The 15,290-nt window shown below is 35.5% G+C and overlaps 1 protein-coding gene across 1 annotated transcript; it reads right to left on the bottom strand.

Moving 5' to 3' along the window:
- Positions 1-926: 926 nt before the first annotated feature.
- Positions 927-2,990, bottom strand: LOC122802397 (LRP chaperone MESD-like). The gene is made up of 2 exons (XM_044072022.1): positions 2,574-2,990; positions 927-1,078 (listed from the first exon to the last, which is right to left on the bottom strand). Exons 1-2 carry the CDS (start codon positions 2,914-2,916, stop codon positions 927-929), a joined length of 495 nt encoding a protein of 164 aa, XP_043927957.1. The 5' UTR covers positions 2,917-2,990.
- Positions 2,991-15,290: the final 12,300 nt, after the last annotated feature.

Below are 15,290 nucleotides of genomic sequence, written 5' to 3'. Positions count from 1 at the left end.
GACTTTTTCAGCTCTGATGATTCATGCACAGTGGACCCAATCCATGATGTCCTCCATCAGTCCTGCTGGCTCATGATGAGTGACAAAGTCTGTATCTCCAGTACTACTTCTAGTGGGTACTGCTGCACCAGAATCTTAGGCAGACATACCTGATACAGTTGTAGCAGGTAGAGCAGGAGTTGTGGTGCCATGTCTGACTGATTGCAACCCAGATGTGCTGCATATCTGTGCTGTCTGTGGTGTTATGACCATGGCTACCTTTGGAAGTATGGAGATCTAAACTCCAGTGGATGGTTTAGCTCCGTGTACTGATGGTCACATGGGTTACAGCAACAATGTATCCAAAAAAGAAAAAGAAAAAATCTATATACACACATACATACATACATACACACACACACACACACACACACACACACACACACACACACACACGTGTATGTATGTATGTGTATATATATATATATATATATATATATATATATATATATATACAGACAGAGAGGGAGATATTGTTGATGAAAACAAAACAGAAAGATTAACATCAATGCCATGCCAATTTATTATTTCAATGTAAAAACAAACAAGGCACATAAACATGTTCACCTTTGCCACATTCAGATATTATGTGAAAGCATTAATGTGTCATAAAATACATTAATCTCTGTTCTATTATAAGTAAAATGGAAGCAATTATTTGCTTATGGCATATCAGATATATGCTTTCCAACTTAATAATTCCAGTTACAAAAAATTAATTATTAATGTAATTTAATATTGCAGAAAAGATTTTATAAATACTAACGTGTAATAAAAGTAATTTCTGATCTTGGTAATTGAACCAACATACCTCTAAACTGGTATACTGATTGTCTAATGCAATCATTATGATCTACTGGAGCAGACAAGAATGCTTGATGTAAAGGTTAGATATGCCGACTCAAGATGATATAGACTGGGGCCTTAAAAAATGTGATCTGGCTTGCATTCATACTTGATGCATACTTAACCTGTGCCTCTCTGAGGTGATCCAGTATTTTCTGGTGTGCCTCAGTTTTCAGGGCAAAATATTCTGCAGCTGTACAGAAAAGAAATACAAAATTAAGATATGAAAGCATAATGAATAAATGTAGTGGCTGGCTAATCCATGCTGTAGCATTGACTGGTAATGGGCCACTATACTTACACAACTGAGGAGAGTTTGCAATCTTAAATTCATCCTCCCATCAGCTCAGGAGGTTCTGCTTGTGTCTATTCATATCATTCTAATGGTGAAGACATTGTTCCATAGTGCATGGACTGCTAGTTGTGCTGGGGTCAGCGTTGACCAAGCTATTATATATCTTAGCCTTATAATGACCACAGTATAGTTCTCCTGCTGCAACTTATGGACAAGGAGAGCCTCAAGGATCATAGACTCTTCTTCACACACCTTTGTATTCTAAATGGACAACATCCCTCACTTTAGCATTTATGTCTACAGACGTACAGTTAGACCTATGTATCTGAATTGGCACCCAATTCAGATCTCACATATAGTAGCCTGTGCACAGCCATGCACAGACTTTTCAGCTGAATTTGCACAATTGAAAGTACAAGCATTGCTTGGCAGAGCAATTGCAATGATTACATCAAAACACAATGAAGGTCTGAAATATGGCTTTGAGATGTGGCCAAATGTGATGCTCCCTCTCCTTCCACATGGTCCAGTGTTAAACACTGAAAGCCTTTATGATGATTGTTTTAATCATTGTAGGTTGGTGGTGAAATGTTATGACATATTGGACTGTCAGGACTTCTACAGTTGAACAGTATCACCTGGAAATCAAACACATGAGAAAAAGAAGGACAATATGTTAAAATTTACTTTTTAACTGTTGGTGTCAGAGGAGAACTTTACTTTCTAAAATATATGTTTAGATACACTAATTTCAAAAATGAATGGGATTGTACTTAAGACATGCTTGTAAATGTGTGACTTTAAGTAGTAATGGCACTGCATTTATATGGAAAAGGCAGTATGTGTGACTCTAAACACAATTCAGGTTTATGAATTGCATGTCCTAAATGCTGCATGTTGTTATTGTTTCAACACATAATTTACATAACACAAAAACTGTACTAGACAAATAATTATGATACGTGATGTGTCATACATATTATGACAAAACTATTGTGCACACCATACTTATGCAACTGCATTTTAAATTAACTATCACCACTGTCATGGTTAGCATACTTTAAATACATTATATTTAACATACACAGTAAGAATCAATGATAACTTTGCTGCAAAAATTGTATTTATGATAATCATATCTATTTAGTGTTACATTCCTAATAAAACACATGTAAACTAGTTTCAATCCCTACATTACCTGTCTTCTTTGTCTAAACTCATAGGTTCATAGGTTCATAGGTTCATAGTTTAGTACTAAGCTAACTGCCCTTGCGAGCCATTTTAAGCCTAGCCAATTATCCCTTGTGAGACTCAAACCCTGCACCTTGTGTTTGTAAGGCAAACACCTTAGCCATTAAGCCACCCTCCCAACCCCTTTTTTTTTTTTTTTTTTTTTTTTCTTCCGTTTCTTTTTCAGTAGGGCTTCCGGACACTGTAACAAATACCATCAACGTCCTGCCTTTCTTGGACATCTTGAGGAAATTTTCTGGATTACTGGGATCAATTTTAGAAAAATCGACTGGAGCTGGTTTTCTCATGTGCTCTGGTAGATCTCCCTCCTCGATATCATCATCCTTCTCCCACTGTTCAAGCAACCTAGCCATGTCAGCATCATTGTAATCACGAATATCCTTTTTCTTTTTTGGCTTTTCTTTTTTAACATCATCTGCTTGTACAAAAACAGCAACTAAAATAATAAGCAGTAATAACAACAACCAGCTACTGGGAAGCGCCATGTTCGACAACTGCCTAACGTTAACTGGTTTAGGTTCCTAACGTCAACGTCAGGGGCGGATCCAATTCTACAGTGGGATGGCGTTACCGATGAATCCGTAGTTTGGGGGAATTAATGTATCATTGCAATTAAATCTTGTGTCACAGAGATAGGTAGTTGACAGGTGTATTTTCATCACTAAGTATTGTTGAGAGTGCTGGCAGCAGTGCACCATTGCCAGTCTCATTTGCACTACTGACTGGCCCGAATTAATTATTATTCTTTTTTTTACTTTTGCCTTTAGAAGTGAAACAGCATTGCACATTGCCAAGTGGTGAGCAAATGCAGAAGGCAAAAATAAATAAATAAATAAAATATTATTACAGCATTACCCTAACACAGTCATCCTTTGAAGACTTGCCATACAGAACTTGCATTTGTGTTACATATCATCAGACCTTCAGGTAGGGGCAATCATTCTGAAAGGGGACACACAGAAAATTACATCATCTCATTTGGAATATGCCACATACAAGTAATAATAGCATACTCTGAAAGAGAAGTGTATTACTGCCATGGTTATTACTCATGTTATATGGATAAGTGATCTATAATATATTTTATATATTTGCAGATATACCATGTTAGTAATTTTTTTCATCACACTTTAGCAACTGTCATTTTTGACATCATGCATAGCAAATGTTATTCAAAAGAAGAATTGTTTAAAAAAGTATCAGTACTGTAGTTGTGACTCCTCATTACCTCTACTTTTTCTCTCAATTCAATGTATTTACAGCTTTTACCAGAGAGATAGGTACTTGACAGATATGTTTATTTCACTCAGTAATGTACCTAGTGATGACAGTAGTTCAATGGCACCAGTTTCATTTACACTACTGAACACAGCTGAAATAAAATTTTTAATTTTTGCCTTCAGCCATGGTCTGTGCTTGTATACTGCCAAGTGTTGCTCAAATGCAAAAGGAAAACAAATGAATAAAATAATCATAGAACTAAATGATAAGTAGAACTAAAACAACTAAAAGGTATATCTTGCAACTAACAGAGCACTTATAGCATTAACCTAACACATTCATCCTTTCACATCTGATTACATCAGAACTAGCATTTGTATTCCAGATCATCAAGCTTTCATGTAATGCAATTTGTTCAGAAAAGGGTCACAGAGAAAATTACAGTAGCTCATGTCAGCTACAGCATATACAATTAATGATGACAGACTTTTAAATGAAATTTATCACTGCCAGGATGACTACTTCGGAGATATTGATAAGAAATACATAATATAGGAGACATATTTACACATTCTTCATGTTAACACTTTTGTGTTACCATATTTTTTTAAACTATCATGTTACAACATTCAGAATGCATGTTAATAATGAGACAAATTTAGTTTTCAATAAAAACACATTTGTCACATCAATTCAAAAGGACTAGAGGTGATATTTTTTGCATTTCTCACATAGCCTGTTCAACTCATATTCAAGAATGTGTGACAATAGTTAATCTGATCCTCTTAAGGAAAAATGCCCATAAACTGGGTTCAAATACTGCATTACCTGTCCTCTTTTCTAAACTTAAACTATTGTCACACATTATTGAATATGAGTTGAACAGACAATGTGATAAATGCTAAAAACTTTGTGTCACAGAGAAAGGTAATTTAGAGGCTCATCTACTTCACGTTGTACTGCCCAGAGTGCTGAACGAAGTATAATGGGACCAGATGTATTTGCAGTATTTAAAGAAGTGAACTGTCATTCACTGTTAGTAGCTGCTGACAGTCACAATTGCGCAATGGTAAACAGTGCTCAAAGATTGAAGTCAGTTTATATCTCTCTCTCTCTTAATATATATATATATATATATATATATATATATATATATATATATATATATATATATATATATATATATATGGGATCACTACGGATTAACGAACATTCAAAATCCCGATGCTGAAAACACTGAGATCAGATGACCAAAACCTTGCATTACCGAAAGACCAGAAGCGTGAAATGCAAAATCCTGATGTTAAGGGATTTTCCATTAGCGTTTCTGGTGTTACGGTTCAGGTACATATGTGTGTGTAAGTGTGTTTGTGAGGGGTGTAGTGTGTGTAAGTGTATGTTGTGACTGTGGTATGTGTGTGTGTGTGTGTGTGTGTGTGTGTGTGTGTGTGCATGTGTGTGTGTGTGTGTGTGTGTGTGTGTGTGTGTGTGTGTGTGTGTGTGTGTGTGTGTGTGTGTGTGTGTGTGTGTGTGTGTGTGTGTGTGTGTGTGTGTGTGTGTGTGTGTGTGTGAGGGATTGTAATGTATGGGTGTGGTTTGGCTTGTGTGTTTGCGCAATCTCAGAGTTAGAATAATAAAGTGGGGATATGGGGGGGGCGCAGCCCCCCACATAGGGGGTGTAGGGGTGCTTGCCCCCTTGCCTATGTCTAGTGTAGGATGCATTGTTTGGTTGTGAGGGGAAGGTAAGAGTGTGCTGTTTGGTTGTGTAACTTTCGCGATTTTTAATTTTTTGGTTTTACATATTCAGTATTGTGGGGTTTCTGGCATGTGGTCTCGGTGTTTTATGAGTCGGGATTTTGGGCGTTCGGTATTTAGTAGTGATTCCATATATATAAATATATATATATATATATATATATATATATATATATATATATATACATATATATATATATATATATATATATATATATATATATATATATATATATATATATATATATATATATATATATATATATATATATATATATATATATATATATATATATATATATATGCATATATATATATATGTATATATATATATATATATATATATATTATACATACATATAAATAAATATATATATCTATACATATTTATATATATATATATATATATATATATATATATATATATATATATATATATGTGTGTGAGTGTGTGTGTGTGTGTGTGTGTGTGTGTGCATGGCTCCCTATCAGTTGATCAACTTTTAAGAAACTCAAACTTCTTATTGGCAAGATGATATAATCACATTTCTGAAAACCCAAGGCTTTTGAATGGAGATTGCTGTACAGTGAAGATGGAGGAATTTACCATTTTCCTCAAAGTAGTGAGACCATGGAATTGGTATATATAATTAGCAGGGGGTATGGAGGTCACAGTCTCCACAAGGGCATGCAAGAAGGCTTGCCCCCCCGTCAAACTGTAAAAAAGATAGATTTTTTTTGTATGTTTAATATTTGAGTTTTCAGAAATTCAGTCATATTGTCTAGCCAACATGAATTTCAAGTTTGTGAAAACTCGATCAACTGAGACACACACACATATATATAGATATATATATATATATATATATATATATATATATATATATATATATATGTTTGTGTGTGTTTGGGGGGTTTCTTTATTTCATTGAAAGCTCATTTTACTGAAATTGAATTCACTCTGACCAAATTGCTGAAAGCTCAAATTACTGAAAACTTATTTCACCAAATCTCATTTCATTGAAATGAAGTACTGGCACTGTGTAGAGTACTGTAAGGAAAGTAAAAGGTATTTGCCCTTTTCTCCACTGTAGTATGATTCTGGAGTTGGTTTATATAGTTAGGGATGTGAGAGCACAGCCACCACACATTGGGGGGTATGGGGGGTTTAGCCCTCTATCTAGTTTGTTTTATATCATATTTCACCAAAATCTTCAAAACAATACATTTTAAAGCATAGACATGTATACCTACAACACCAATGACTAATTCTTTCCACACCCCCCCAACTATATATACTAACGCAGGACCGCACTACAGTGGAGAAAAGGGCATATACCTTTTACTTGACTTACAGTATTCTGCACAGTGCCAGTATTTCATTTCAGTGAAATGAGATTTGTTGAAATGAGTTTTCAGTAATTTGAGCTTTCAGTGATTTGGTCAGGGTGAATTGGAAATCAGTGAAATGAGCTTTCAATGAAACAAAGTAGACCTCTCTCTCTCTCTCTCTATATATATATATATATATATATATGTATTAGGAAACAAAAATCTAAGATGTACCTTTCTGATGTTTTTTTAGAATTTGTTGTCTTATAACATGAATATGTGCTCATTAAACATCATTACTTTTGCACAAAATTAGTCATGTATTATGATGAAGAGAAAGTAGACAACATGCACTCAAGATGCGACATTGCATGACTTTACAGTAAAGTTGCAAGATAAACATTTTTCTCACAGTTATCCTTTATAATGTGTCGGTAGATATATAGATGTGTGATATTTGAAACAGTTATGCTATACTTCCTGTCACAATAATAACCAATATTTCCAATACTACAGTTGTTTTCTTCTCTTTGTTTTGCAAGCATCGTTCTCTTTTTTATGTTTTTCTAACATGAATGTAATGTCAGTCAGATTGCTTTTTATATCTATTTGTATATTTAAATGATATGTACTTCATTTGAATTACAGATAACATTTTACTCAGAGGCAAAAACTGGTTCTAAGGATTTTGTAATAAAACTTTTATTAAAGTTATCATCTCTTAAGTCAGTTAAATCAATTCTTGAAATTTTTAGTAACAATATTCAAACTGACACACCTTCATTCAGTAAGTGTACATCAAACTGACAGAAGCGGGAAACTAATTATGCCTGCAGTAAGAGTAATCATTACTTGCAAGCATTTAGCAAGAGACACTTCTCAGTGCTTGTTCTTGTTCTGCTAGGGCTTGTGCATAGATTGTGTAGGTCCTCATACCATCTTTACCTGCCCTGTACGTAGATTGTGGGATTCATGAATGTAAATGAGTTGACACCTGATTTGCATATTCACAGCACTCACAAAGGGGACTGTGTATGATATCTGCTAATTATGTTGGTAAGGTGCTTGTTTCATGATAGGGGAGACTGTTTGGATCCAGAAATTTGGGTGCTGTAGTTTCACTGCTGGAATTGCTATTATTTGTGTACTTTCCTACAGATTAGATCCAGCCACGTATATAAGGTCATGGAAATAATCATCATAGATATGATAAATGAGGACATGGGTAACCTGTAAACACAGGATATATCACAGTTCAGCTTTGTTAAAAGAAAGACATGCATATTAAATCTGGTGTACTTTTTTGAGAGGCCAACAAAGCATTGCATGTAGGCAAGACTGGACATATAGCTTACCTTGACCTGTCCAAGGTTTTTGATACATTACCCCACTCAGACATTGTGGAAAAACTCACTGATTTATGTATAAACCATTTTATCACTCACTGGATAGCCATCTGGCTCACTGATAGATCCCAGGAGGTCAAAATAGATAAGGCCACCTCCACCAAGAGGCCAGTCACTCGTGGTGTCCCTCAGGGCTTGGTACTGGGCCTGCTCCTTTTTGGCAACCATTTCTCTGAAATGGAAGCAAATGCTGAACGTTATGGCTGACTAAATTTGCAGCTGATTGCAAGCTGGGGATTATTATTGACTCCCTGCAAACACTGCCATTCTTCAAGAAGGTCTGTCTCTGACTAACAAATGGTGCAAAAGCCATGGTCTTAAACTCAATGCTAAGAAATGCATAATTGTACATTTTTGAAGTCAACCATCCTGGCTAATTACCAAGTTGATAATATGCCCCAAAGAGTCAGTCCAGTGGTCAGGGATCTGGGTACACATATAGACAGTAGCCTTACCTTTGACTACCACATGGCTACAGTGTTGAGACAATCATTTTATGTTGCACAACTTATACATTAGATCATGGCATCTAGGTCCAAAGAGGTCATTATCCCACTGTACTCTACCCTTATCAGACCAATCATAGAGTACAATACTCCCTTTGGTATGTACCTGACCAGGCATAGGCAGCAACTACATAGACCTCAGAGGTTCCTTACAAAAAAGAATACAAGATGTAACAGACCTGTCTTATGCAGAGTATCTTAAAGCCCTTTTCCTCTACTCAGTCTCCTATAGATTGCTGATGGGTAATCTATGCCTGGCTTACAGGGCATCCGTAGAGACCTTAATTATTAATCTCCTGCATATTCTTAAGTCAAAGAGTACCAGAAATACAAGGTCTAGTGGAGCTGATTTTTCTCTGTGACTTAAAAAAGCACGATGGAGAGACAGATATGTCTTCCAGAGACTCCTGCTCTTATGGAACAGTGTTTCCATCCTTGTGAAGCTGAGTTCATCTCTTACCCAGTTTAAGTGCAACCTAGACTAGTGGAATGGGAATAGGAAATTTACACTGGGCCTGGCACCCATGTGACTTTGTGGACATAAGTAACTTATAAATGCCTGACCCTCAATGTGCTATTTGGATAAAGGACATCATTATTCTTTTGGGAAAATTTGGCTAGGCTTAGAAATCTCCTTCTCCCTGAGTCATTAGCCTGTTAACAATCTATGAATCTGTGAATCTGTTATGTAAAGGTCTGTGATGCTTATTTACAATGGATTTCTTTTTATATTAAAGATGGCTTACTTTTCACAATAGCATTGTTTGCATTTTGTCCATTGGTGTTGTCAAAGCATGCATAGCACTTTTTTATTTTAAGTAAACTAAATAAAAAGAAAAAAAGGAAAAAAAAATGTCTGCCTTTATAGCAGCATTTCTCTGAGAAATGTGAACACTTGTTATTGAAAGTGTTAAATGGCTATTAGCAATAGCAGTGTTATGTTTTTAATGTAACAAATGTGCTAAGACTGTGATATATGCATGATTTTAACCAAAGGGGATATCCCAAATAATAAACATGTTTAACTTCCTTCATTTTAATTAAAATATTTTCTTCATGCTGTTATCTATTACAGAATGTACATTTCTTGTTAACCTTACAGAGATTTATCATTGCTATTAATTTAAACATTTTTTTGGGGGGTGAGGGAATTTTTATAGTCGTGTATTACCTGTGTGTAGTCCTTGAGAGCCATGAGTTTAATTTTCTTTTCTTCATGATGCGAGCATACATGCATTTGTATTTATTTTGTTACTAGTCACTCTGAAAAAATCAGACATCAGGTCAGTGATATGATTACCAAAGCAAAGACCCATGTCCTGTAATTGCATGGGAATGGAGGGCTACTGGTGGTGGTCCTACATTCAAACACCCACTACCTGAGATAGAGAAATTCCTGTCCACAATTAGAGATCCAGCCAGCTCATCTGGTGGTTCCAGAAATGTGATTAACATAGGTGTTGTGGTGGAGGATGACCAAAGTGTTTCTACTGGTGGAGCTCCAGGTATGTCATATTAATTATTGTCATATGGATAGATAGAGTGTTGAGTTTTCTTGACCCTCTGCAAATGGGAAGTAGATTTATTTTTATTACTGGACTCAAGGATAAAACTCCTTCCCATGTTCCATGGAAATTCTGTTCTCCAGTTTGAGGTGTGGGTTCCACTCCCACTTTTAACAGAAATTGTATGGTTGGGAGTTAGCATAATGGCTAATGTGCACTTCACAGGCAATGAGTATGGGGTTTGATTCTCACCAAGGTAATTTGGCTAGACTTAAAATGAAGCACCAAGGCAGCAATTCTGGTACTTACCTATAAACCTATTTATGAATTCTTTGCTGTATCTGTGGCACAAGGTGTAATAACAATGACTTAAGATAAATAGTACAACCTCCCTCAAGAAACACTAGTCTTAGGTGACTTTAACATTGATTGGTATTCCTGTAACAGTACTAACCCCACCTCCCATATAAACCTATATGGCTTTAAACAGCTCATTAATAGTCCTACCAGAACTAATAAAACCAGCAATAATGAAACCACCTTAGACTGGATTCTTACTAATACTCCCCAACAAACCTACCAATCAGGCACCCTTCCAGATGATCTAAGTGACCACTCACTAACTTATATCATTAGACACAAAACAGACCCAACCTTACCTACCACTTACAAAACACTACATTCTAAAACACAATTTAACTCTGAACAGTTTCAAGCTGAACTAATACAATGTAATTGGTCCCCGCTAAAATATCTCCCACTTAATGAAGCTGTAGAATACTTCAATTCTACATTCCTATCTATCCTAGATCACCATGCCCCAAGTCGTACTATTAGAACCAAAGCTAAAGCAGCACCCTGGCTAACCAACAATACTAAGCAAAAAATCATTCTCAGAAATAAATCTTGGGATAAATGGCATTCTACTAAGATCCTAACTAACCACCAAAACTTCAGAGAGCTTAGAAACAGTACAAAAAAAGACATTCTGACAGATAAAAAGAACTATTACTTTCAATTACAACAAACCACCAAAAAAGAACCTAAAAAATTCTGGGCCAGTATTAATAATCTTTTATCCCCAGGCCAGTCAATCACACCAAACCCCCAGGACTCTAACCCAAGCAATCCCACACAAATAGCTAATGACTTCAACTCTTTCTTCACCAATACCATCCAAACTCTTGCAAATCACCTATCTCCTGACACCTCTAAACTACTCTCACCTACTTTAAATACTCACCCTCCCCTTCACTTACAACCTGTATCTACCTCCTTTATCTTATCTCTACTCCAAAAACTTAAACCCACCACCCCCTCTGCAGACAAACTTCCTGTAGAATTCTTGCAGATAGGAGCCAAAGCCAATGCCTATCCCATTTCTATCCTGATAAATAGATCTATAAATGAAGGAATTTTCCCTTCTATCTGGAAGATATCTCACATCATCCCACTACACAAAGGGGGCAATTCTAATGACTTCTCAAACTTTCGTCCCATAGCACTGTTATCACCTATAGCTAAAATAATGGAAAAATTTATCCATAAACAACTACTTAACCACCTTCTCCATAACAACCTGCTTGCTAACTGTCAACATGGATTTAGACCTTCCCACAGTACCACCACTGCATTACTCTCCTTTACCAACTCCATCAACTATAACCGCAACAACAATAATCTATCATCTTCTATCTTCATAGACCTATCAAAAGCTTTTGACATGGTTAATCATAAACTTCTTCTGCACATACTAAAATCTCTCACACTTGATCCCCCTTCCTTAACTTGGTTTACATCTTACCTAGAAAACCGTCAGCAGGCAGTACTTTGGAAAAATTCACTATCTAATCTCCTTCCTATCTCTTTAGGTGTACATTAAGGGTCTATTCTATGCCCCCTCCTATTTTCTATCTTTATTAATGACCTCCAATCAGCTATCCCTAACACTACCTGCATACAATATGCAGATGATTCTACTATAATCTGCACTGCTTCCTCTCAAACTGAACTAAAGTCTCTTACCCAAAAAGCTTTCACCACTGTTGAACACTGGTTCTGTGACCATTGCCTACTCCTCAACCCCAAGAAAAACAAATTGTTACTGTTCTCACCTACCTGTAAATCTACCCCTCTAAACTTCTCTATTACTTACACTGATAACACTCTGATTTCTCCTGATTCTACTACAAAACTACTAGGAATAACTATTGACAACAATCTCAATTTTGATTCTCATATCAACAACACAATAAAAGTAGTTAACAAAAAGATTGGATCCCTTTATAGAATCAAACCCTTCCTTACACCTGAAGCTAGGACCACCTTAGCCAGATCTCACCTTATCTCTACCCATCTATATGCTTCCCCTATTTATACTAATCTCTCTAAAAATAACCTCAAGAAACGTGTTACATCTTACCATAATATTGCTCGATTTGCTACAGGATCTATGTTCAGAACTCACCACTGTCTGAATCTAAAACAACTAGGTTGGCTTGAACTTCCTAACAAGCTCATTTATCAACAGCTCTTAATAGCTCATAAAATTCTATATCAACCATCTAAAACACCAATACTATCTAACCTCATTACTCCATACAATAACCTGAAACACCTACGTTCTTCAAACAAACTACTGGTTAATATCACCAAACCCAATAACTCTGCAGGGGGCTGCCTTTTTTCCAACTCTGTTGGAAAAATGTGGAACAAACTGCCATCCGATATCTCATCTTTGTCCACTCTTCCACCCTTTAAAAGACAACTGAAAATGCATCTCAATAAATACTGGCTCTGTTCCTGTACCAACCCAGATTAACCTTCCTTCTTCCTTTCCTCTACCTTAATTCTTTCCTTCTCTTTTCCCTGTATCCTTGATAGCTCTTCCATTACATAACATCTTTGTAGATATATGTTATCTCATATATACTGTATGGCCATTGTAAAAAAAAATATATATATTTTACCATATTTGTAAGATAATTTATTATTTACTCTATGTTTAGATATTATCAAATTTGTGTATTGCAAGTATTTACTCATTTTGTTTATGAATGTTATCTTGTTATGGCTATTTCTGTTTGCATGTGTATTGCGTGTACTAACTCACCTTGTTTATAAATTTCATTTTGTTATGGCTATTTCTGTTTAAACTTGTAATAACCATTGGAGCTTTTCTCCCCGGGCCTCCACTGAAAATGGACATATATCCAGCTGGACTAGCCCGGTCAACAAATGTAAAATAAAAAATAAAATAAATAAATAAATAAAATAAACTATTAAGGGCCAAAACCAGCCCAAAGAAAATCCTTTTTAAATGCAATTGCATCTATTATTGTTTAACTCTTATTTTTTCTATAACTTAAGTCTGATCAGTTTTTATTCTTTTTTGTCTTTATTGTATCAGTTACTTGTTATCATATGTGAACCTGCCACCAGCACTGAGAAACTAATACCACCTGATGTCAGAGTATCAATAGCCTCTGATGATGTTGGCAGTGATGAAGAGGCACAGTCTGGGAATGCAGAGAGTCAGTGTGACCCTGAGGCTCTGGCTCCCACATGCCCTGCCCATAATTTGGCCCCAATCAATATGCCTATGCATACCCATGACAGGGAGCCATGAGAGATAGGACAGGTTGAGGGTGACACCATTCATCAGGGTACTGTGGTTACTTCAGGTGATTAGAAAAAGAAAACTCTTCCATCTACCTATTGAATAAACTATTTTAAACTTCAACAAGGCATTAGAGAGAGACTCATAGAGCTGCTAGCTAAATGATTTTATCCGGTCTAATCCTTTATTATACTCTGTTTCTTGTTAGTCCTGTCAACCTCTGGGTCACAGGTGGGATAACAGATTTGACTCCAGCCTTGTGGATTACCTATGTTTGCCTTTATTGAAAGCTAGAACATTTATTTTAATGATAATTTTCACCTTGTGTAGCAAGTGACAGAAAACTTTTTTAAAAAAAAATGTACAAATGGAAAATGTTCTCAGATAGGATTAGGAACTGAAATGACAGCAGGACATTAATGGTGTATTTGATAAAATAATATATTTTAGATATCAAGACAATAAGGAACATATATCCTTAGAAATTAAGCAGCATTATATGCTAATATAGATAGAACAGTTTACCTGTATGCTATTTATTAAATGTCTGTGCATTTAGACCTTTTATAACTAGGGAATAAACAAAAAGCTTTTTTCATAGCTTGTACTTCATTATTTTACTAATTTTGGAGCTCAGTTTTGGAATTTCTTTCTTTACCGAATTGAATTGATATCCACGCACTCAGATCACACATTTAATTTTCATATATAATATTGATTCCCTTATTTTGATGAATCCTTCTGAGGTTGTATTACAGGCATGTCAAACACACTCTATTCAGACTCTACTAAAATCTTTAATGAATGCATTTAATGTGAAGTTCAGGAAAGAAAAAAAAAAAGCACCTTACTCAGAGCTATTATCTGTGCATAACATTTCATTATTTACTACTAGGATTGTAAAGTTCATCAAAACACCATTTCTGAAAGCTGTTTATCCTGACATAATCATATGTCAAGATTAGCATTATATAGTTTGAATCCAAGGTTACTGGTTTTGTCTTTTGCTGCAGAAGCTAACATTTTGTTAAACATACATTTCACACAAATAAAATGATGGATTCAACACAGTCAAAGTATTTCTAGTGTGTCATAAAAAATGCACATGATCCTCTGGTAAAGGCACAACAACAGTTTATAACAGCACTGGCTACCTGCAGACAATTTTCTCTACAAAAAACTTGCTGATTGGTTTCGCCAAATAAATGCTTAGCTGTAGACAAAAGTCAGTTCAGATTGGTCAAACTAAGAATGGACCAAACCACATATGGTTTATGTATACTGTCCCTCCAAATGATCTGTTTAATTGCTGGTGGTGAGAATTTTTATCCTCTTTCTCCATATCTTTGCATTTTAAGGTAATATGTACAGTAAGCGTGATATAAGCTAAACAGTTGCATTTTATCATTTCTGCTTCCATATGCTCTTATATATTGCAAATACTTACTGAAAATGAAGAATGAAAAAAGCAACAGTTAAGAAAATAGAAGCAAGGAAACCAGATCTAGTAGTCAA

This window comes from Protopterus annectens, chromosome 5.part0 (genome assembly GCF_019279795.1).
Source record: "Protopterus annectens isolate FY-2018-M chromosome 5.part0, PAN1.0, whole genome shotgun sequence".
Lineage (NCBI taxonomy): Eukaryota > Metazoa > Chordata > Ceratodontiformes > Protopteridae > Protopterus > Protopterus annectens.
This window is presented reverse-complemented; position numbering and strand designations above follow the sequence as displayed.